General features: G+C 40.5%; 1 protein-coding gene across 5 annotated transcripts in view; it reads left to right on the forward strand.

The window, feature by feature from the left end:
• rcor3 (REST corepressor 3) overlaps positions 1 to 25,205 on the forward strand; it is a 69,955-nt gene that overhangs the window by 22,294 nt on the left and 22,456 nt on the right. For 4 of the 5 annotated variants that reach the window (XM_059985794.1, XM_059985796.1, XM_059985797.1 and 1 more), the window contains 3 exons: positions 4,144 to 4,222; positions 11,126 to 11,344; positions 20,657 to 20,734. In XM_059985794.1, the coding sequence (XP_059841777.1) occupies positions 4,144 to 4,222; positions 11,126 to 11,344; positions 20,657 to 20,734 (376 nt within the window). The remainder of the gene's footprint in view (positions 1 to 4,143; positions 4,223 to 11,125; positions 11,345 to 20,656; positions 20,735 to 25,205) is intronic. The other variant, XM_059985795.1, reaches the window with a different exon arrangement.

The raw sequence follows: 25,205 nt of genomic DNA on the forward strand, positions 1-25,205 counted from the left end.
ATACTGACTCACCAGCAGTCAGACCTTCCAGATACAGGTGTATTTTTACTACTATCAATTGAAGTACCTTCACTGCACATAGGTAATCTCCATTTAACTAATTATATTACTTCCAAAACCAATTTGCTGCACCAGTGATTATTTTGTGTGTCATATTAAAGGGGGTGAATACTTAATACTATCAGTTGTTCTGTGGTTTATATTTATAAGTAAATTAGATCACTTTGTAGGGATCTCTTTTGCTTTAACATGAAAGAACTTTATCTGTTGATCATTGTCAAAAAAAAGCCACATTAAATTCACTGTGGTTCAATGTTGTGAAAAAATAAAACATGAAAAATTCAGGGGGCTTTGTTTTGTGGAAAATCACAATTGTTTGAGGAATTTGAATTGTTCGAAGAGGTGATGAAGAGGATTTGACAAGGACAGGGAGGTAGAAGTTGTCAGTGGGGTCTTCACTGACAAGATCCTGCAAGGTAGGGGATTTTGGAAGGTTAGCTCACATGGGATCCAGGGAGAGTTAATTAATTGAATACAAAATTAGCTTGGTGGAAGGAGTCACAGGGAGGTAGTGGATGCCCAAGACCAGTTGTGTGCCATCGGTATCAATGCTGGGTCTACTTAGCAACTTGGATGGGAATGTGTGTGGCGTGATTGGTATGTCCGTGGAATTTTTTTGGGTGTAGTCGAAAGAAGGTTTAGGTTTCAACAGCATTGAGCTGGACTACAGAATTGGGCTAAGGACTAGCATATTAATCTTAACTCAGACAAGTGTAAAGTGTTGCATTTTTGTCAGTTTAAACCAGGGCAAAGTGATAAGTTTGTAGAGAGTATTGTCGAACAAAGAGAGCAAGAGCATCAATCCCTAGTGATACAGTGGTGCGAAAGACATTTAGTATGCTTGCAATTATTAGTCAAGGCATTGAATACAGGAATTAGGGCATAGTATATCAATAAAAGTAGGTATTCTGGTTGCTCTGCTATAGGAGGGATGTCATTAATCTGGAAAGCGGGCAGAAAAGATTCACAAAGATGTTATGGGATTCACAAGATCACAAGACAAAGGAGCAGAAGTAGGCCATTCAGCCCACCGGGTCTACTCCACCACTCCACCATGAGCTAAACTGTTCTCCCATCTAATTCCAATTTCTGGCTTTTTCCCCATATTCCTTGATACCCTGACTAATTAGATACTTATCAATCTCCTCCTTAAACACCCTCAATGATTGGGCCTCCACAGCTGTATGTGGCAACAAATTCCATAAATCCACGACCCACTGGCTAAAAAAATTTCTCCTCATCTCTGTTCTAAATGAGTATCCTCTAATTCTCAGACTGTGGCCTTTTGTCCTGGACTAACCCACCAAGGGAAGCAGCCTTTCCACATCTACTCTGTCCAACCCTTTCAACATCTGAAATGTTTCTGAGATCCCCTCTCATTATTCTATACTCTAAGGAATACAGTCCAAGAGCCGACAAACGTTCCTCATATGTTAACACCTGCATTCCAGGGATCATCCTCGTAAATCTTCTCTGAGCTCTCTTGCAATGTCAGTACATCCCTTTTGAGATAGGGGACCCAAAACTGCACACAGCATTCCAAATGAGGTCTCATCAGTGCCCCATAGAGCCTCATCAACACTTCCTTACTTTTGTACACTATTCCTCTTGAAATGAATGCCAACATAGCGATCCAACTTGGTGGTTAATCTTTAGGGTATCCTGCACGAGGACCCCCAAGTCCCTTTGCACTTATGATTTTTGAATTTTCTCCCCATCTAAATAATAATCTGCCCAATTATTTCTTCTTCCAAAATATATAACCATACATTTCTGAACATTGTTTCTCATCTGCCGTTTCTTTGTCCACTCTCCTAAACTGACCAAGTTTCTCTGCAACCTTTCCATTTCTTCAGCACTTCCTGTGTCTCCACCTATCTTGGTGTCATCTGCAAACTTAGCCACAAAACCATTTAATCCATAATCTAAATCATCGATATACAGTGTAAAAAGAAGCGGCCCCAACACTGACCCCTGCAAAACACCGCTAGTAACTGCCAACCAGCCAGAATAGTATCTCTTTATTTCCACCCTTTGCTTACTGCCTTTCAGTCAATGCTCCACCCATTCCAATATCTTTCCTGTAATTCCATGGGCTCTCATCTTATTAAGCAGCCTCTTATGTGGCACCTTCTAGAAGGCCTTTTGAAAATCCAAATACACAACATCCACAGCCTCTCCCTTGTTAATCTTATTTGTGATTACCTCAAAAAATTCTAATAGGTTGGTGAGGCAGGATCTTCCCTTCATGAAACCGTGCTGGCTTGGGCCAGTCTTGTCATGCATCTCAAGGTATTTCATAGCCTCATCCTTGAGGATGGACTCCAATAACTTTCTAATTGCAGATGTCAGACTAATAGGTCTGTAATTTTCTTTTTGCTGCCTCCTTCCTTTCTTAAACAGCAGAACTATATTTGCGACCTTCCAGTCCACCAGAACCGTGCCAGAGTCTATTGATTCCTGGAAGATCATTTCCAATGCAGCCACAATCTCCAAAGCCGCCACCTTTAGAACCCATGGGTGCACTTCATCTGGTCCGGGAGACTTATCTATCCTTAGTCCATTTAGCTTTCCAAGCACTTTCTCTTTGGTAATCTTGACTAATTAATTCTATTTCCTGAGACCTCTGGTTATTAGGTATGTTGCTAATGTCTTCCACTGTGAAGACTGATGCAAAATACTCATTTATTTCCTCTGCCACCTCTTTGTTACCCATTATAATTTCTCTAGCATCATTTTCAATCGGTCCTACATCTACCCATGTCACTCTTTTACTCTTCATATATTTTTAAAAAACTCATAGTATCCTTTTTTATATTAATTGCCAAATTCCTTTCATAATTCATCTTTTCTTTCTTAATGACTTTGTTAGTTTCCTTCTGTAAGTTTTTAAAAGTCGTCCAGTCCTGACTTTTTCCACTAATTTTTGCTTCCTTGTAAGCCGTCTCTTTTGCTTTTATTTTTAGTCTTAACCTCTCTAGTTAGCTACATTTGTGTCATTTTTCCATTCATGATTTTCTTTTTTCTTGGAATATATTTTTCCTACACTTTCCTTATCTCTGCTCTACCATCCCTCCATCTAGCTTACTTTTCCAATCAACTTGGGCCAGTTCCTCTCTCATACCACTGTAATTTCCTTTGTTCCACTGAAATATCAATACACCTGATACCAGCTTCTCCTTTTCAAATTTGCATGGCTTGAGTTATAAGGCAAAACTGTATAGCTTGGAACTATTTACCCTGGAGCAGGAGATTGAGAGGTGGCCTTATTGAGATTTAATTTTTAAGGGGCACAGATAAGTTAGATGGTTTGCAGTCATTTTCCCAAATTGGGAGAGTCTCTTTCATGTAGAGAGTTGTTGTATTTGGAATGGGCTCTGTTCACCTCAGATATTGAGGATAATCACAGATGTAATACATGGAATACATTGTGAATTATACTTTAATATCAGAACTTCATGTAATGGATGACAAGGCAAAACTGAACTGACTTTAAAAATACAGGGGAAAAAAACTTGTTTTTTTTTCCCTGAACTGCAGGCCAATGCCTACCACTTTTAACTTTTCACTAATTAGAGCTTCCAGCAGTACTAATTATTTGATCTATGTATACTGGGACAATGAAAGAACGGATTGCTCAACGTAGCAACTGTTCAGTGTCCATGCTACTAAAATCTTCCTCTAGGGAATATCTGATATTCCTTTCATGAGTTGGATAATCAATTGGAACAACTGTCATAGAGCCGTCTGGCATGGAAACGGGGCTCAAATCCCACTGAGTCTGTGGCAACTATCAAGTACCTACTTTTACTGATACCATTTTATTCTCCCTGTATTACCATCTTGCCAGTGCTGCAGCCATATAAAGCCAGGGTAATCTATAGTAGCCAATTAGCCAACCAAACTGTTTGTGTTTGGGATAAAGCCGGTGAGAGCATTTACAGAGGTGATGTGTAAACTCTCGGAAGACAGCACCCAAAGTCGGTCAAACACTGATTACCAGAGTGTGTGTGTGTGTGTGTGTGTGTGTGCGCGTGTGTGTGTGTATAGTTGCTGATATTTACACTAGATCTTTGATTTCAGTGATGATGGAATGGAGGAAGGAGCTGCAAATGACGTGAATGACAGTGATTATGACCCCACTAAAGAAGCTAAAAAGGAGGTAATAAATTTTGTAAATATAACTATACTGAACTTTCGCTACAGCATCATTGGCATGGCAGTGAAAGCCTTTAAGCAATCTTGACGTTGTGAGACATGATAAAAGCTGAAACTCAGAAATCTGGAGCTTCTATGACCACATATTCTTATACATAATGTTTGTCAATATCATAAAGCCTCAGGGCTTCCCTGCGGAAACAGTCTTTTTAATCTTATGACTTATTAAATAATATAAGTGTAAAAAATTTTAGAGTTCGTTCAGTGCAAGTAGAAATGGTATTCCTTATTCAGTAACTTTCTTTTCTGTATATGTCTGAAGAGATGAAACCAGTATTAAACACGATACAAGTTGGTACTGTTTGCCTAGCTGTAGTGAAAACAAAATATAGTTCACAAATAAATGACTTGGTGGAACCTAGATTATAATGAATATCCCTTGGATCATTTTGAAGATCTGCTTGCACTGTCATAAGACATGGAATAAATCCCTATTTTCTTACTCAAATGCCTTGGTGCAACATCTTAAAAGAATTCAGGTTTCCACATGAAGTACATTTTACTCGTGCCAGGGCAAACAGTGATGTGCAAATTACTCAGAAATATCTTTAAAGAGATAAGCACCATGTGCAGTGGGACTCTGTATATGGGATCTGATATCTTAAAGATTACTAATGTCTGCTGTTAGGTTCTTACTGGTTGATCTCCCAGCCCTCTGGGGTCACTCTCCCTCTACCCTCCAGTTTGTGTGAAATTGAACTGAGTGAGTTCCTATCAGCAATCATATTTAGTGGTTAATTCTTGGTGGGGAAAAACATCCCAAAGTTATTTTGTACTGCGTTGTGACAAATTTTGTAATTTTGTTTGTTGAAGAGCCTAACATCAGTAGTGGGGAAGATGCTAGAGTCCATTATTAAAGATGAAATAGTGGCATATCTAGATAGCAGTGATAGGATTGGGCAGAGTCAGCATGGATTTACCAAGGGTAAATCATGTTTGACTAATCTATTGGGAGTTTTTCGAGGATGTAACCAGGAAGTTAGACAAGGGAGATCCAGTGGATGTAGTGTACTTTGATTTTCAGAAGGCATTTGATAAGGTCCCACATAGGAGATTGGTGGGTAAAATCAAAGCTCATGGCATTGGGGGGAAGACATTGACATGGATAGAAAACTGGTTGGCAGATAGAAAGCAAAGGGTAGCGGTGAATGGGTGTTTCTCGGAATGGTAGGTGGTGACTAGTTGGGTGCCACAGGGCTTGGTATTGGGACCACAGCTGTTTATGAATTACGTCAACGATTTAGATGAAGGCATTGAGAATAACATCAGCAAGTTTGCTGATGATACTAAGCTGGGTGGCAGTGTGACATGTGATGAGGATGTTAGGAGAATTCAGGGTGACTTGGATAGGCTGGGTGAGTGGGCAGATACGTGGCAGATGACGTTTAATGTGAATAAGTGTGAGGTTATCCACTTTGGGAGTAAGAACAGGAAGGCAGATTATTATCTGAACGATTTAGAGTTAGGTAAGGGAGAAATACAAAGAGATCTAGGAGTCCTTGTTCATCAGTCACTGAAGGTGAATGAGCAAGTGCAGCAGGCAGTGAAGAAGGCTAATGGAATGTTGGCCTTTATTACAAAGGGAATTGAGTACAAGAGCAAGGAAATCCTCTTGCATTTGTACAGGGCCCTGGTGAGACCACACCTGGAGTATTGTGTACAGTTTTGGTCTCCAGGGTTAAGGAAGGACATCCTGGCTGTAGAGGAAGTGCAACGTAGATTCACGAAGTTAATTCCTGGGATGTCCGGACTGTCTTATGCAGAGAGGTTAGAGAGACTGGGCTTGTACACGCTGGAATTAAGGAGACTGAGAGGGGATCTGATTGCAACATATAAGATTATTAAGGGATTGAACAAGATAGAGGCAGGAAATACGTTCCAGTTGCTGGGAGAGTCCAGTACCAGAGGGCATGGTTTGAAAATAAGGGGTAGGTCATTTAGGACAGAGTTAAGGAAAAACTTCTTCTCCGAGAGAGTTGTGGGGGTGTGGAATGCACTGCCTCGGAAGGCAGTGGAGGCCAATTCTCTGGATGCTTTCAAGAAGGAGCTAGATAGGTATCTTATGGATAGGGGAATCAAGGGATATGGGGACAAAGCAGGAACTGGGTATTGACAGTAGATGATCAGCCATGATGTCAAAATGGCAGTGCAGGCTTGAAGGGCCGAATGGTCTACTTCTGCACCTATTGTCTCTTGTCGAAGAGGACTTGCAACAATGGTTTAGTGCATTCAAGATGGATACAGTCTAATTTCAAAGTGGTAGGGAATCAGAACTTGAGTGAGGTACTTAATAATGTTACCTTGTCATCTTCTTCATGCAATATCATCAAAATTTGGTCTTGTTCACCATATGCGCAAATGCATTCAGCAACTGAATTGTTAAATAGACTATGTCTCTGAATATTCATTCATTTGCTTTCTGTGTGCTCATCCCCAGTCCCCATCACAATTTTTGTTCAAGCAGATCTATTTATGTACAAGTTGACAAAGTAATTATTGTCTACTTAAAGGTGTCATCAGTTTCCAGACCATTTGTGTCAGGTGTCTCTTTGCTGTGTGCTGTTCTAGCTGAGGGTGGTCTTATCTGCTTACAATGTTGCATCTTGCAATTTCAAAACTAATTGCTGCTTGGAAATATAAAGAATGGTAAATTGTGTATTATTGATTGTCATATGTACCAAGGTACAGTGAAAATCTTGGCTTGCATACTGTTCATACGGATCAATTCATTACAACAGTACATTGAGGTAGTACAGGGTAAGGTAATAACAGTGCAGTGTAAAATGTACAAATTGCAGTGTAGGTAGTCAGTAAGGTGTGAGATCATAACGAAGTAGATTATGCGGTCAACCGTCCATTTTGCTGTATTTGGGAACCATTCAATAGTCTTATGATAGTAGTATAGAAGCTGTACTCAAGCCTGGTGCTACGTGCTTTCATACTTCCGTGCCTTTTTCCCGATGGGAAGGGGTAAAAGAGAATGTCCAGGATGGGTGAGATCTTTGAATATATTCGCGGCAAGAAATTTATCATTTCAAAATATTCACTCATTTTAAATTTCAGATTCCAGGAATTTACACACAATTGCTGTATACAGATTATTTTATTTCCTCTTGTATATTGATATACAGTCATTTGTCCCCTAGTCCCATGCCATGGGTTAGAATTAGTAGTTTATTATTGTCACCTGTACCAAGATACAGTGGAAAAACTTATCTTGTATACACTGTTTATACAGATCAAATCATATACAGGGCGCTGAGTTAGAATAAGGTAAAACGAGAACAATGCTGAATAAAGTGTAAAAGTTACTGAAAAAATACAGTGCAGGTAAACAAAAAGAGCAAGGTTATAATACGGTAGATAGTGGGACAACACTATCAGAATCATATAACAGAATCAGGTGTATTATCACTGGCATGTAACATGAAATTTGTTACCGTAGCAGTACAATGTAATACTTAATATAGAAGAAAAAAACAAAGTTTAATAATAAAAAATAAATCAATTACAATATGCATATATGAAATAGATTAAAAATTGTGCCACAAACCAGAAATACTATATATTGAAAAAGTGAGGTAGTGCTCATGGGTTCAATGTCCATTTAGGAATCAGATGGCAGAGGGGAAGAAGCTGTTCCTGAATCGCTGAGTGTGTGCCTTCAGGCTTCTGTACCTCCTAGCCTATGGCAGCAATGAGAAAAGGGCATGCCCTTGGATGCTGGAGGTCCGTAATAATGGACACTGCCTTTCTGAGACACCGTTCCTTGAAGATGTTCTGGGTACTTTGTAGGCTAGTACCCAAGATGAAGCTGACTAGATTTACAATCTTCTGCAGCTTCTTTCGGTCCTGTGCAGTAGACTTTCCATACCAGACAGTGATAAAGTCTGTCAGAATGTTCTCCACAGTACATCTATAGAAGTTTTTGGGTGTATATGTTGACATACCAAATCTCTTCAAACTCTTAAGGAAGTATAGTCACTGCGTTGCCTTCTTTATAACTTCATCAGTATGTTAGATCCTCAGAGATCTTGACACCCAGGAACTTGAAACTGCTCACTCTCTCCACAAGTATTGGAACGCGTTCCTTTATCTTATCCTTTCAGAAGTCCACAATCAGCCCTTCTGTCCTACTGATGATGTGCCAGGTTGTTGCTGCAACACCACTCCACTAGTTGTGGCATATCTCACTCCTGTATGCCCTCTCCTCATCACCTGAGATCCTACCAACAATGGTTGTATTGTCAACAAATTTATAGATAGTACTTGAACTATGCCTAGCCACACAGTCATGAGTATAGAGAGAGTGGAGCAGTGGGCTAAGCACACTCTCCTGAGGTGCGCCAGTGTTGATCATCAGCGAGGAGGAGATGTTATCATCAATCTGCACAGATTGTGGTCTTCCGGTTAGGAAGTCGAGGATCCAATTGCAGAGGGAGGTACTAGAGGCCCAGGTTCTACAACTTCTCAATCAGGATTGTGGGACTGATAGTATTAAATGCTGAGCTATAGTCGATGAACAGCATCCTGACATAGGTGTCTGTGATGTCCAGGTGGTCTAAAGCCATGTGAAGAGCCACTGAGATTGCATCTGCTGCTGACCTATTGTGGCGATAGGCAAATAGCAGTGGGTCCAGGTCTTTGCTGAGGGAGGAGTTCATTCTAGTCATGACCAACCTCTCAGAGTATTTCATTACTAGATGTGAGAGCTACCGGGTGATAGTCAGTAAGGCAGCTCACATTATTCTTCTTGGGCACTGGTATAATTGTCACCTTTTTGAAGCAAATGGGAACTTGCACCCGTAGCAGTAAGAGGTTGAAAATGTCCTTAAATAATTCCACCAGTTGGTTGGCACAGGTTTTCAGAGTCTTACCAGGTACTCTTAGCAGGACCTTTCACTCTCTTTAAAAATAGCCTAACATCGGCCTCTGAGACAAGAGATCACAGGGTCATCAGGTGCAGCAGGGATCTTCACAGCTGTAGTTGTATTCTCCCTTTCAAAGCAGGCATAGAAGGTGTTAAGTTCATTTAGTAGTGAAGTATAGCTGCCATTCATGCTATTCCGTTTCGCTTTGTAGGAAGTAATATCTTGCAAACCCTGCCAGAGATGTTGTGCATCCGATGTCGTCTCCAACCTCGTTTGAAATTCGTCTCCTTGCCTTTGAAATAGCCCTCCACAAATCATACCTGGTTTTCTGGTACAGGCCTGGGTTGTCAGATTTGAATGCCACAGATCTAGCCTTCAGCAGGTGACATACCTGCTGATTCATCCATGGCTTTTGGTTTGGGAATGTATAGTAAGTTTTTGTAGGCGCGCACTGATCCACGCAGGTTTTAATGAAGTCGGTAACAACTGCAGCATACTCATCCAGGTTCGAAAGTGAATCCCTGAATACAATCTAGTCCACTGATCCAAAGCAGTCCTGTAAGTGCTTCTGGGCTTCCTTGTCCATACCTTCTTGGTCCTCATTACTGGTGCTTCAGTCTTCAGTCTCTGCCTAAACTTCGGGAGTAGAAGTACAGCCAGGTGATCAGACTTCCAGAAGTGAGGGCGTGGAATAGCACGGTAGGCACTCTTGATGGTGGTGTAATAATGGTCCTGTGTGTTGTTTCTTCTGGTTTTGCAAGTGATCTGTTGATGGTAATTGCTTAGTGATTTTTTTTCAAACTGGTCTGGTTAAAATCTCTCAAAACAATGGTGAAGGTGTTAGGGTGCATTGTTTTGTGCATGTTGATCCCATTGCTTAGACCATCTAAAGCCTGATTGACGTTGGCCTGAGGTGAAATGTATACTGCTACCAAAATGACCCTGGAGATCTCTTGTGGTAGGTAAAAAGCACGGCACTTAACTATAGATATTCCAGGTCTGATGAGCAGAATTGGAATAGCACTGGTATATTTGTGCATCAAGAAGAGTTGATCATGAAGCATACTCTTCTTGAGAGACACTATAGATCTATCCTGAAGGTGTATAGTAAACCTGTCAATCTGAATCACTGCACCCAGTACGGAAGGGGTTAACCAGGATTCCATGAAACAAAGGATGCACGGTCCTAATGCCCCTCTGATTCAGCACCCTAGCTCTGAGATTATCAATTTTATCCACCAGAGACTGCACGCTTGCCATCAAGGTGGTCAGTATTGGGAGTTTAAAACCCTGTTTCCTTAAATGCAGTCGTATCCCCGATCTGTAACCGCATTTCCTACATGGGCCCTTCTGTCCACAATCTTGTTTCTGTCAGTTTTAAGCACCGATAGTTTGTTTAAATGCATTAAGACATTGTTATTGACTGTACTGACCTTGGAGCTTTTTAGCTGTGTCAGGCTGAAACAAGAATATTTAATTGTATCCATTGAGAGTACTGCTGCTACTCGAGTTGCCCTTAGGCACCCTGAAGATCCAGTCAAGAGTGATTGGTAGATTAGAAGCTCTCCTTGACCCTGGTGGTACATACTTGCAAGCTTTTGCATCTTCTGCCCATTGGGAGTGGGGGAGAAGAGAGAATGTCTGGGGCAGTTGGGGTTGATGTAGTTTGCTGGCAAATATTTACGTTTAGGCATTTAAATATTTTAATGTTTTTGTTAGTGTATGGTTTTGCTTTTAAAACCTATATACCTAGGGGTTACATTGGATGCAAAAGAGAGCATCTTAGTGGGGTCTACTTTTATTGTTATCTGCAGGAATTCTATACACTATCATTTTCAGATAACAAGATGTTAACGTAAATTTAAGCATGGTTAAAAATAACTCTTACTTCCAATATCCTTTGTCTCATATTGTCTCAATATGCTTTGTCTCATTTGTAACGTATACCTGCAATCTTGTGTGCATTTTATTATTAGGGAAATCCTGATCCACCTGTGCAGGTCAGCAGAGTTGGCTCGGTCAGACGTGAGCTTCCAAGTTTGCAGCATCGTCACCACCCATTACGATCCAAGTGTCGACCACCAAAAGGAATGTATCTTAGTCAAGAAGATGTTGGAGCCATGTCCTGCAGCCCAAATGCAGCAAGTACCATTCTTAGACAACTTGATATGGAACTAATCTCATTGAAACGCCAGGTATTTGGATACCTGTAGTGTAGTTATAACATTCCAAAGAACTAAATTTTGATACTTGTATACTTTGGATAATCTTAATTACAGATAAATTTTCATAACAAAAATACAATCTTGATACTGCTAAAACTTATTACTCTAGCAAGTGTAAGTTCACAACAAAAGTATAAATTAAATCATTAGAACCAGGTTTTCATTTATTTTGCATCTTAAGCTTTGCTTTTCAATCCAATAATCCCCAAATATTGGCTAATTTGTAGCAAATTTAAATCATAGGGAGAAATTTGTCTTTTAACTGTTTGCACTAAATGTGCAATATACAGGTTGAGCATCCCTCATCCAAAATGCTTGCCACTGGACGTATTTTGGATTTTTTTCAGATTTTGGAGTATTTGCATCTATATAATGAAATACCTTGGTGATAGGACCTATCTCTGAACATGAAATCCATTTACATTACATATATAGCTTACTCATGTATCTGGAAGGTAGTTTTATATAATGTTTAATAATTCTATCCACAAAAACAATTACTTGTACAAACCCCATTTCTAGAAAAGTTGGGATATTTTCCAAAATGCAATAAAAACAAAAATCTGTGATATGTTAATTCACGTGAACCTTTATTTAACTGACAAAAGTACAAAAAAAAGATCATCAATAGTTTTACATAGAAACATAGAAAATAGGTGCAGGAAGAGGCCATTCGGCCCTTCGAGCCTGCACCACCATTCAGTATGATCATGGCTGATCATCCAACTCAAAACCCTGTACCTGCTTTCTCTCCATACCCCCGATCCCTTTAGCCACAAGGGCCATATAAAGAGTAAAAGTTCCTCTTTACTGACCAACTTAATTGTATTTTGTAAATATACACAAATTTAGAATTTGATGGCTGCAACACACTCAACAAAAGCTGGGACAGAGTTAAAATAAGATTGAAAACTGCACAGAATATTCAAGTAACACTGGTTTGGAAGACTCCACATTAAGCAGGCTAATTGGTAGCAAGTGAGGTATCATGACTGGGTATAAAAGTAGTGTCCATCAAAGGCTCAGTCTTTGCAAGCAAGGATGGGTCATGGCTCACCCCTTTGTGCCAAAATTCATGAGAGAATTGTTAGTCAGTTCAAAAGGAACATTTCCCAATGCAAGATTGCAGAGAATTAAGATCTTTCTAAATCTACAGTACATAATATTGTGAAAGGATTCAGAGAATTCAGAGTCATCTCAGTGCATAAAGGGCAAGGTCGGAAACCACTGTTGAATGCGCGTGATCTTCGAGCCCTCAGGCGGCACTGCCTAAGAAACCGTCATGCTACTGTGACAATTATAGCCACCTGGGCTCGGGAGTACTTCGGAAAACTATTGTCACTTAACAGAGTCTGTCGCTGCATCTTGAAACAGTATTACGCAAGGAGGAAGGCATACATCAACTCTATGCAGAAACGCCGGCGAGTTCTCTGGGCCCGAGTTCATCTCAGATGGACCGAAAGACTGTGGAACCGTGTGCTGTGGTCAGATGAGTCCACATTTCAGCTAATTTTCTGAAAAAACGGGTGTCGAGTTCTCTGTGCCAAAGATGAAAATGACCATCCTGATTGTTATCAGCGAAAGGTACAAAAGCCGGCATCTGTGATGGTATGGGGGTGCATCAGTGCCCACGGCATGGGTGAGTTGCATGTATGTGAAGGTACCATTGACTCTGAGGCATTTATTAGGATTTTAGAGAGACATATGTTGCCATCAAGGCAACGTTTCTTCCCGGGACGTCCACGCTTATTTCAGCAGGACAATGCCAGACCACATTCTGCACGGGCTACAACAGCGTGCCTTTGTTGACACAGACTGCATGTGCTTGACTGGCCTGCTGCCAGTCCAGGTCTATCACCTATTGAAAATGTATGGCGCATCATGGAGACGAGAATCAGACAGCGGAGACCATGGACTGGTGAGCAGCTGAAGTCTTATGTCAAGCAAGAATGGACAAAATTTCCAATTGAAAATTTACTACAATTAGTATCCTCAGTTCCAAAATGATTAAAAAGTGTTATTAAAAGGAAAGGTGATGTAACACAATGGTAAACATGCCTCTGTCCCAACTTTTGTTGAGTGTGTTGCAGCCATCAAATTCTAAATTTGTGTATATTTACAAAATACAATTAAGTTGGTCAGTAAAACTATTGAAAATGTTTTCTTCGTACTTTTGTCAGTTAAATAAAGGCTCACGTGAATTAACATATCACAGATTTTTGTTTTTATTGCATTTTGGAAAATATCCCAACTGTTCTGGAAATGGGGTTTGTATATTAAGCCATCAGAAAGGTAAGCTATCATTACCTCGGACACCCAGGTAGACAGCCAGTGGCTGTTTGATATTACCATCATTTCCGACTCTGAATTTATGTGCTACCGGTAAGTAGTCTTTGTCTTTCACTTGTTCATAACACTATGTACTGATGCAGCCATTCACTGATGATTTTGGCAAAGTCATCAAAAAATTTCTCTGCTGTTTCATGATCAGTAGACTCTTTATCATCACAGATACTTTAAAATTTAATGCTATGCCTTTTCTTAAATTTCTGCAACCAACCTGCTGAAAATTCATCAAGTTACCTTCTAGTTTTTTAGTTCATCATGCTAGATCTTTCATGATCGGCATATGTTGACTCTGAAGTTGACAAATCCACTCTTTCAATACATAATTGAGATCTTCCTGTTTCATGCACTGTTTTTCTATTCATTAAATTCTGTTCTTTCCATATCTCAAGTCACTTCTCAGAACGCCTGTAGTGCACAAAGACCTGCACATTGCCTGGTATTTTTCCAGTGTCTTGTGGAATTTCCATTTGTGAGGTCATGTCAGCGCTCAAAAACTGATTTCATATAAGGGGTGCTCAACTTGTATTAGCAACAGTATGTTGTACTGTATTGCCAAAATTGACTTCAAAGGAACTGCAATTTGGAGGCAAAGTGCATTACATTATTTCAACTGCTGTATCCACCCTGCAAGACTTCAAAAAAAAACTGGATTGGTGGAGTATTGCCCATTTCAGGTGAAATGTCAGATCAATGACATTTTGCCTGTTTTAAACAGATGAAATGATCCCCTGGTAGTGTTTTAATTTTAATTACTTAGAGATAAAGTGTGAATAGGCCCTTCCAGCCAATAAGCTGCACCACCCAGCAGCCCACCTATTTAATCTTAGTCTAATCACAGGACAATTTAAAATGATCAATTAACCTTCAAACTGGTCTTTGGAATGTGGGAGGAAACTCGAGCACCTGGTGAACAAACAAGCTCCTTACGGACTGTGTCAGAATTGAACTCCATACTCCTGTCCTAATCCTGGAGATATTTCTCATTTGTTGACCGGACTTCAATTTCAGATTTAGTGCCACCAAAATGGATTTATCTCTTCGCTGTTTGTGAAATCTGTGCATAAAATGGCAGCCACAGAAGTCAATTTGTTAAATGACACCACTTCAAAAAATTTTCATTGGTGTTGAAGTAGATGGGAATTTTGATGTAAGGAAAGCTTTTTCCTTATGTACAACCAGAATACTTCAAGCATGAGATTTTTCAGATGCTGGAAATCCAAAACAACACACACAAAATGCTGGAAGAACTCAGCAGGTCAGGTGGCAGTTTTGCAAATGAATGAACAGTCGACGTTTTGGGCCAAGACCCTTTATCGGGACTGGAAAGGAAGGAAGAAGATGCCAGAATAAGAAGGTGGGATGAGGAGAAGTAGGACAAGTTAGAAAGTGATAGGTGAAGCCAGATGGGTGGGGGGAATGTAGTAAGAAGCATATAGGAAGTGGAATGGGAAAAGGCATTTAGCTGGAGAAGGAATCAGATAGAAGAGAATAGACCATGGGGGAAAGGAAAGGAGACAGGGCCTCAAGGGGATGTGATAGGCAGCTGAGAAGAAGAGGTTAGAAGCCAGAGTGGGGAATAGAAGAAGAAGAAGGATATGGGAGAAATTGATTTTCATACTATCAAGTTGGAGGCTAGACAGAATATGAGGTGTTGCTCCTCCAAACTGAGAATGGCCTCGAGGCAGAATGGGGTGCCATAGACCAACATGTCAGAACAGGAATGGGGATAGGAATTAACTGATTGGCCACTGGGAAATTCTGCTTTTTGTGGATGGAATGTTGGTGCTAGACAACGCTAGACTTCCAGTCTCTAATGTAGAGAATGCTGTATCAGGAGCACCAGATAAAGGAGACAGCCACAATAAATTTGCAGATGGAAGTGCTGCTGTGACTGGGAAGTTCAGTTGGGGCCCTGAATAGAGGTGAATGACAGTTGTAGCACTTCTGCCACTTGCAGGGATAAGTGCTGGGGGAGATCAGTGGGGAGGGACAAGTGGGCAAGGAGTCACATTGAGAGCAATCTCTGCAGTAAGTGGTGGGACAGCGGCGGTGAGTGGGGTGGTAAAGATATGATTAGTGGTAGGATCCCTTTGAAAATGAAGGAAGTTGCGAAGAATGATATGTTGGATGCCGAGACTTATGGGATATTAAGTCAGGACTAGAACGCTCTCACTGTTAAGATGGATGATGACTGCGTTGGTGCTGTTTCGTGCACCCATGTTGCATTAATTAACTTCGTCAACTCTGCCTCAACTTTCACCCTGCCCTTAAATTAACTTGTTCCTTCTCTGACCTCTCTGTCTGTCTCTCTCTCGCGTGTCTGTCGTTGTGTCTCTGCCTGTCTCTATCTCTGGAACTATCTACTGAGATCTTTTATAAACCTACTTCCATGGCTATCTTGACCTTGCCTCTTCCCACCCTATATTGTGAAAAAAAAATTATATTCTTAGATCCTTCGTCTGCACCCATCTTTTTCCAAGATGAGGCTTTACCTTCCAGGCCCCTTCAAAGAGTGGGGTTTACCTTCCTCCATTATTAATGTTGCCCTCTGCCATTGGAGATGCCCTCCTTCATCCCTTGGAGATCCGTGCTCACCCCATTCCCACGGCCTTGACAGGGCCAGAGTTCCTTTGGTCCTTGCCTACCACTTCATGAGCTTCCACATCTAACACATCCTTCTCGGCTACTTCCACTATCTTCAAATCGACCCTGTCACCAAACACATCTTTACCAACCCCTCCCTCCCCCACCCCAATGTGGCCTCTTCTACATTGTTGAGACCAACATCAACTGGAGGACTGCTTTGTCAAGCACCTCCACTCCATCTGCAAAAGGTGGAATTTCCTATTGGCCAACTATTATAATTCCTATACCCATTACTATTCTGACATCTCAGTCCATGACTTCCTCTTTTGTCATGATGAGGTAGGTCACTCTTCAGGTTGGAAAATCAAACTGATGGTATGAATATCAACTTCTCCTTTTGGTAATTTTTTTACCCTTCTTTGGCCATTCCCTACTTTAGTCTCTTGCCTCTTTTCACTTTCCTATCATCACCCCTAGTGTTCCTTCTTCCCATTCTCCCATGGACCACTCTTGTCTCTTATCATATTCCTTCTTCAGCCCTTTGCTTTTTTGGATTATCACCTACCAGTTTCTTACTTCATTTTCCACCCTCCTCACTCTCACCCAACTGGCTTCATGTATCACTTTATAGCTTGTCCTCCTTCCCCTCTCACTTTCCCCCTTCCTTTCTGGTCCAAAACGTTAATTGTTGATTCATTTCCATAGATGGTGGCTGAAAATGTAGTTGAGTGGATTAGTAAAGATTAGCGGTGTTGTGGGTAGCATAGAAGACTAACAAAGAATACAGAGGGATATAGATAAATAGATCAGTTCCAGATATGGACTGAAAAATGACATGGAGTTTAACACAGACAAATATGAAGTGTTGCACACTGGTAGGTCGAAATGTAAAGCAACAGCATACTGTTAATGGCAAACCCTTAACAGTGTTGATGAGCAGAAGAGGTTTACCACGTTGCTTCCTGGATTAGAGGGCAGGTGGTATGATGAGAGGTTGGGCAAACTTGAGTTGTTTTTGCTAGAGCAATGGAGACTAAGGGGAGGTTTGATAGAGGTCACTAAGACTATGAGAGGCATAGCTAGAGTGGGCAGACAGTATCTTTTTCAGCAGGTTTGTAATGGCTAATAATGGCTAGAGAGCATGCATTTAAGAGGAGGTAATTTCAAAGGAGGTGTAAGGAGCAAGTTTTTTACAGAGAGTGGTGGGTGCCTGGAATGCACTGCCTCGGGTAGTGGTAGAGGCAGATGCATTAAGAGACATTTAGATAGGCACAGGAATATGAGGAAAATAGAAGGATACTGTATGGACATTGTGAGGCCAGTTGATTACTAATTGATTGGTTCGACACAACATTGTGGGCTGAAGAGCCTGTTCCTGTGCTGTACTCTATATTAGATGATAATGTTCCAAATTCACTTTTTGAATTAAATCTCTTAATATTACCTGTAATGCAAGTCAAACGAACAACTGACTACTTTGGCTGTCCACCTGTGAGTGGAGTAAGAGACATGGTCAGTTGCATACATGAGCATACACAGACTTTACAAGAAAGAACACCATTAGAGCAAAGAAAAATCTATTGCAGTGCATTTTCTAAGGTAGTAATTATGGTTGTGCAGGTCAGTTCAAGGATGGAATGGATGAAGTGAAATAACCTTTCTTGAATCCAGTGGTGTGGAACTTCAAGCTTCTGTATTTCTTGCATAAAGGTAGCTGAAAGAAGGTGGCTTGGCCAGGATGGTAGGAAGTTTGGATGATAGATGTTGTCACCTTGAGGCAGTGCAAGAAAGTTACATCTGTCATCAAGAAGCCCCTACTTTTGATGATGGGGTGGGATGTGCCAGTGATGTATTGGGCTGAATATACTAATCAGAATCAGATTTAATATCACCAGCATATGTCATGAAATTTCTATGGAATTTCTTACATTCAGGCATATTTAAATTGCTGTAACAGACTATGATTCGACCAGTCTGGATACTTGCATCAGTACCTAGTTTGGTGGCATGCTAAATTTAACATTCTAACGAAGTAAAGGCCTTCCATAAGATTACATCTATGTGCTGGTCCAGCATAGTTCATGCGATATGTTAATACCTAGGAATTTAAAGCTGATGACCCTCTGCACTGCTGATCCACCACTGTAGACTGGCATATGTTTGTTCTCTTTCCCCTTCCTGAATCAGTATTTTTTTTTAGTTTTACTGACATTGAGAAAGAGGTTGTTAAATTGCGGCACCTCTCAACCAGTTGTCCTATTGCACTCCTATATGGTGGCTGACTCATTGCCACCTGTGATTCATCCAACAACAGTGGTGTCATTGGCGAATTTGTATGTCATTGGAACTGTGCTTAGTTAGTCATATGGGTATAGGGGATAGAGCAGGAAACTGCGAACTTACTAACCTATCCATCTACATTTTCATCCAGCATTTATGAAAATGAATCAACGGTCGACGTTTCAAGCTGAGACTCTCCTTCAGGACTGGAAAAGATGGGGGAGGACACCAGAATAAAAAAAAGGTGGGGGGAGGGGAAGGAGGATGAGCTAGAAAGTGATAGGTGAAGACAGGTGGGGGGGGGGAAGGTAAAGGGCTGGAGAAGTGGTATCTGATAGGAGAGGAAAGTGCACCAAGGGAGAAGGAGGGGCATCAGGGGAAGGTGTGGAGAAGAGGTAAGAGGCCAGAGTGGGGAATAGAAGAAGGGGGAGGGGGAATATCAGGAGAAATAGATGTCATGCCATCATTTAGAAGCTACCTCGGTGGAATATGGAGTGTTTCTCCTCCACCCTGAGAGTGGCCACATCATGACACATCATTGACCAAAATGCCGGAATGGGGATATAAATTAAAATGGTTGGCTTTCACATCCTCCGGACACCTCTGGCAAATAGTTATCAGATGGATAGATTGATGGACTAAATTCATGAATATTGTGTGTATTGATGACATTTGTTGATTTATGAATACCAAAGGAATTCTTGGCTAATTAGTCCTTTCTGAAGTGGGGGTGGGTAAATTGGCAGGTAACCTTTGATCTTCTCAGATTTAAACTTGGCTCTTTTAAAATCTGCTGAAGGTTCTTTGATGCCAACATACCACATAAGTTAGAATTTGAGTTGTTCGCACACCAAGATTAGTACTGTCTCTATAGTTATCAGTGATTGAGCATTTCCCTTTGGAAAATGAATGGGGGTGAAAGCGTGGGTTGGTAGGCAAATGCAGAAAGCTTTGGACTTCTTGTAAGAGTGCCTACTTTTTCACTGAAGTAAACTCCGCAGAAGTGGCGAAGCATGAAAACAACATTTTAAAGAAAAATGATGAATTTATACAGTTTTGAAATTCTTTTTATTGGGGAAAATACTTTGCTTAAAATTACGGTAGTGATTGATTTGTACAACAGTATAACACAGGAACTGGCCCTTTGTGTATATGGATATACACAAATCCATATCCTTACATTCTCTGAAAATTAATGAACCTATTTAAAAGCCTCCTAAATGCCTCTATTGTATTTGCCTCCACTACTACCCCTAGTAATACTTTCCATGAACCCACTCTTTTAAAATAAAAACTTGCCCATATCTCTGTAGAATTTCGCCCTATCACTTCAAATGCATGTTTTCTAGTCTTAGACAGTTGAATCCTGAGAAAGTTATCAGCTGTCCACCGATGTCTCACATAATCTAATAAACTGTTAGATCTGCCCTCAACCTCTTTCGCTGCAAAAAAAAACACAACCCAGTTTGTTCAGCCTCTGCATATTTCCTACTAGAATTGACTGCAATATCCCAGCTAGGGCCTAACTAGACTTATAGGTATGATTATATTTAACACAAAAATATCTGTTACTGTGTCCGGAGTATCATCACACTTAACCAAATGTCACCATGCCTTTTAATAACTAAATATGGTTTGACATAAGTTCATTCAAATTATTGTAATTTAGTTTGTTCATGATGATTTGATTGCTAAGATACAATGAATGCCCTAGTATTGATATATTATTATCTTAATTATAATAAATAAATTTATTTATAACGGGAGATTTCACTGAACATAAATGGAATGTGTGTTGTCGCCTCAGTTCCCTATTCTCCCTCACATCCTTCTTGCAGCCATTTCTGAGTTTGGATGTCTTCAAAAGTAAAACCTTTTTTCAACTTCATGCAACTATGTATATACTCTTGACATCTTGGCTTTGAAAATTAAAATCATTATTATAGCTACATTTTAAGAATGGCCTATATTGATTTCAATAACCTAGAGAAAATTATGCTACCATAATTTTTTAATGAGTTTATTTATGAAAGACAACTAAAAGTCTAATTTTGAAATGGTTCTCAGGTACAAAATGCCAAGCAAGTTAACAGTGCATTGAAGCTGAAATTAGAAGGAGGTATAGAAGAATTCAAACCACCTGAGGTAAATGATACGATGCTTAAAATTTCACAAACAATGCAATAATGTCTTGTTACGTCTAGGGTTTTACATTTTACAGTTTTATGTATTGTGAAAATGAATGGATACACCGTTAATGTAAGTGGTATTTCCTTTGTGTATTAACATTTTTACTAAATTTTGACATGGGCACTGTGTGTCCTGTTTAAAAATGTCTACTAGGAAGGAGCAAGAGGTGGAAGGTGAGAACGAGAATTTGTATACGAATTTACCACATTTTCGGTGTAGGTGGGTTTCATCATTTGTTGGGTAGAACTACATATGAAATGCACACAAAATGCATTTGGTGCTTAAAAAATACCCAAGAACTTGCATGAAGTGGCGTATGCAAATCAGATAGTGACATCAGAAGAGACTGATTTAGGTGTTCCATGCAACACCAGACTGCAAGATTTTATGGGTTTTTTTTATTATTTGTAGGCTTGTGTATTGTTTTCGTGGTTAAATCTGACATTTCATTGTTTTGGTAATATAGATCAGCTTTTTGGTAGCTTGATGATTTACTTCTCTAGAACGTATTGGATGCCAGGTCTGCTTCAAATCTTGTTCCTGGAAAATTGCATTTCATCCATCTTTGCATGAGATAAGCATGTACTATGTGTAGCATTGACCAAAAATATGTTCGCAATGGTGGTACACTTACAGAATCTACTTCTAGGTTCATCAACATGGATGCTGTTGGAAGCTGCTAAGTCACTGCTACACTGGTCACTGAGAAGGTGTCAATCAATAAAGGAGCTGTCTATATTACAGCCATAGGAAAACCTGCATAAAAGGGTTTTGATGAAAGGGAGCAATGACCCTTGCAAGGAGGCAACAGTGGTATGTGTGTCTGCCTAATCAAGTCCCATGATATGAATGCCTCACGTCACTGCAAGAAGTGGGATGATCAAATTGATCGAAATCACAAGTGAAGCTTTAATATGAATTGTATAAGAAATCAAGATCAAGATTTCCCTTGACTTGAGCTTTAAAAACTGAAGCTGGCAGATGCTGTGAAAAAGACACACAGTGCAAATGGGAAACTGATCATCATCTTGACAATGAACAGAAGATTGTGTTACATACAAAAGTTTCAGTTGTACTGGCAAAAGAGGAATTGTGCAGTACGGAGTGGGTGAAGTCATTAGGCACGAGACAACCACTGAGAAAATGTCAGCAGTATTAAGGAGACTTTAGCATGGAAGTGTCCAAGCAAAGTTCTCAACAACTGAGATCATGGCTGGAAATGATCATTGATTTTACCTCACGGGTAAAAACAACTTTACGCAACTGCACATGAAAATTGGGTGTGAATGGATCCATTAAGGCACCAGTCTTTCTTTTCATTTTTAACATTACACATTTCAAGCAGAGTTTAGAGAGGATTTGTTTTCTCCATTTTTTTTCCCAGTAAGCAATTAATTCTCTTGAGTCTCATTTTCCATTGTTTTGCCCACTCACTTTGTACAAACCCTTTGTGTAATTTCTGAACTGCTTCCCATTTTTTTAAATAGGTATTATTTGCAAAATAAATTTAATCAATTTGATCTCTGAAGACGGCCTATCTACTGATATCTACTATAAGCCTACAGACTCTCACAGCTACCTGGACTATTCCTCTTCCCACTGTCTCTTGCAAAAAGGCTATCCCCTTCTCACAATTCCTCCGTCTCTGCCCCATCAGCTCTCAGGATGAGACTTTTCATTCTAGGGTGAAGGAAGTGTCTTCCTTTTTTAAACAAAGGGACTTCCCTTCGTCCACCATCAACTCTGCTCTCAAATGCATCTCTCCCATTTCCCACACATCTGCCCTCACCCCATCCACCCGCCACCCCACTTGGGATAGGGTTCCCCTTGTCCTTACCTACCAGCCTTCAGGTCCAACATATAATTCTCCGTAACTTCCGCCACCTCCAACGGGATCCCACTACCAAACACATTTTTCCCTTTCCACCCCCACTTCTGCTTTTCGCAGGGATTGCTCCCTACGTGACTCCCTTGTCCACTCGTCCCCCCCATCCCTTCCCACCGATCTCAGTCCTGGCACTTATCCTTGTAAACGGAACAAGTGCTACACCTGCCCTTACACTTCCTCCCTCACCACCATTCAGGGCCCCAGACAGTCCTTCCTGGTGAGGCGACACTTCACCTGTGAGTCGGCTGGTGTGGTATACTGCGTCCGGTGCTCCCGGTGTGGCCTTTTATATATTGATGAGACCCGACGCAGACTGGGAGACTGTTTCACTGAGCACCTATGCTCTGTCCGCGAGAAAGCAGGATCTCCCAGTGGCCACACGTTTTAATTCCACGTCCCATTCCCATTCTGATATGTCTGTCCATGGCCTCATCTACTGTCAAGATGAAGCCACACTCAAGTTGGAGGAACAACACCTTATATACCGGCTGGGTAGCCTCCAACCTGATGGCATGAACATTGACTTCTCTAACTTCTGTTAATGCCCCTCCTCCCCTTCTTACTCCATCCCTGACATACTTAGTTCTGTGCCTGTTCTCCATCTCCCTCTGGTGCTTCTTCCCCCCCCCCCCCCCCCCCACCCCCCTTTCACCTGAGGCCTCCCGTCCCATGATCCTTTCCCTTCTCCAGCTCTGTATCACTTTCGCTAATCACCTTTCCAGCTCTTAGCTTCATCCCACCCCCTCTGGTCTTCTCCTATCATTTCACATTTCCCCCTCCCCCCACTACTTCCAAATCTCTTACTAGCTTTCCTTTCGGTTAGTCCTGACGAAGGGTCTCGGCCCGAAACTTCGACAGCGCTTCTCCGTATAGATGCTGCCTGGCCTGCTGTGTTCTCCCAGCATTTTGTGTGTGTTGTTTTAATCAATTTGATTTGGTTTTTAATTTAATATATGTAAATTAGATATTGCATTATGTTTTCCAAATGGTCACCCCTGCCCCTTCAAATAACAATTCTTTTCACAAAAATCTAAATTTATCATTTGTTAATTTCTTGTTCTTTTATCCTCATTAGTTTGGAGCTTGATTAATAGCTTATTTTGTTAAAACTGCATATAAAGGTCCAGTTCCATCATTTTTTTAGATCTCCCTGCAATGTTATTTTCCTCCTCAAAGATATCAGAAATATTAATCTGGTAATATCTGCCATACTAAATTGATCTTAATTACCATTACTTAACAGCATAACAAGAACAACAGGAGATCTTCAGATTTGGAAATATTATAATACTATTTGTAATTTTAGCCGGATGTTCTGCTAAAGTAATTTTATTTCCCTTTTGGGGGACTAATCCATCATAATTAGTAGTACCTCCAGTCAACAATCGGAACAATTTTAAAGGATAAAGTGAGAAAGGCTGTGCCCCGATGAAAACTACAATTATTACCAAACAATGCAGTGGTTTAATTATTGAGTTTTGGGTTTTTGATCCGCCACATCAACCCAGCACGTTGGAGAGTGCACTCCATAGTGATCTGTCACTAGTTCGAACTTGCAAACTTGCGTTCCTGAGCCCGGTGCTGAAACATATGTTCTTAAATGTTTTATATGCATAGAAAGGTAAAATATATACTATATACGAAGACAAACGTTTGACTAACTGACACTAAATAATACTGGATGTACCTGTTCCGACTTATTTAGTAAGATAACTTCCAATTTTTTTTTTGATCTTGATCCACGATAACCTACACACATCCTCCCGTATACTTTAAATCATCTCTAGATTACTTATAATACCTAATACAATGTAAATGCTATGTAAAATAATTGTTATACTGCATTGTTTAGGGAATAATGACAAGAAAAAAAGTCTGTACATGCTCGAATAACAAGTGCTGGAGGAGCATTTGAGGGTTTTCGTGATTCGCGCATGCGGAATCCGTGGATAAGGAGGGCTGACTGTACTTGGATTTGCAGAAGGTCTTTGACAAGGTGCCACATATGAGTCTGCTTAACAAGTTAAGAGCCCGTGGTATTACAGGCTAGATACTAATATGGATAAAGCAGTGTCTGATTGCCAGGAGGCAAAGATTGGGAATAAAGGGAGTCTTTTCTGTTTGGTTGCCGGTGTCTAGTGATGTTCCACAGGGGTCTGTGTTGGAACTGCTTTGTTTTACGTTATATGTCATTGACTTGGATGACGGACAATACATCTAGGTAGTTTTGAGAAAGTAGAGAGATTACAAAAGGACTTAGATTAGGAGAATGGGCAAAGAAGTGGCAGATGGAATGCAGTGTAAGGAAGTGTATGGCCGTAGACTTTGGTAGAAGAACTGAAAGTGTAGACTATTCTCTGAATGGGGAGAAAATAGAAAAATCTGAGGTGAAAAAGGATCTTGAAAGTCCTTGTGCAGGATTCCCTAAAGGCTAATTTGCAGGTTAAGGCTATAATGAGGAAGGCAAATGCGATATTAGTATTCATTTCGAGAGAACTAGAATATAAAACCAAGGATGTAATGCTGAAGCTTTATGAA

The sequence above is a fragment of the Hypanus sabinus genome, chromosome 12 (genome assembly GCF_030144855.1).
Source record: "Hypanus sabinus isolate sHypSab1 chromosome 12, sHypSab1.hap1, whole genome shotgun sequence".
In the NCBI taxonomy this organism is placed as follows: domain Eukaryota; kingdom Metazoa; phylum Chordata; class Chondrichthyes; order Myliobatiformes; family Dasyatidae; genus Hypanus; species Hypanus sabinus.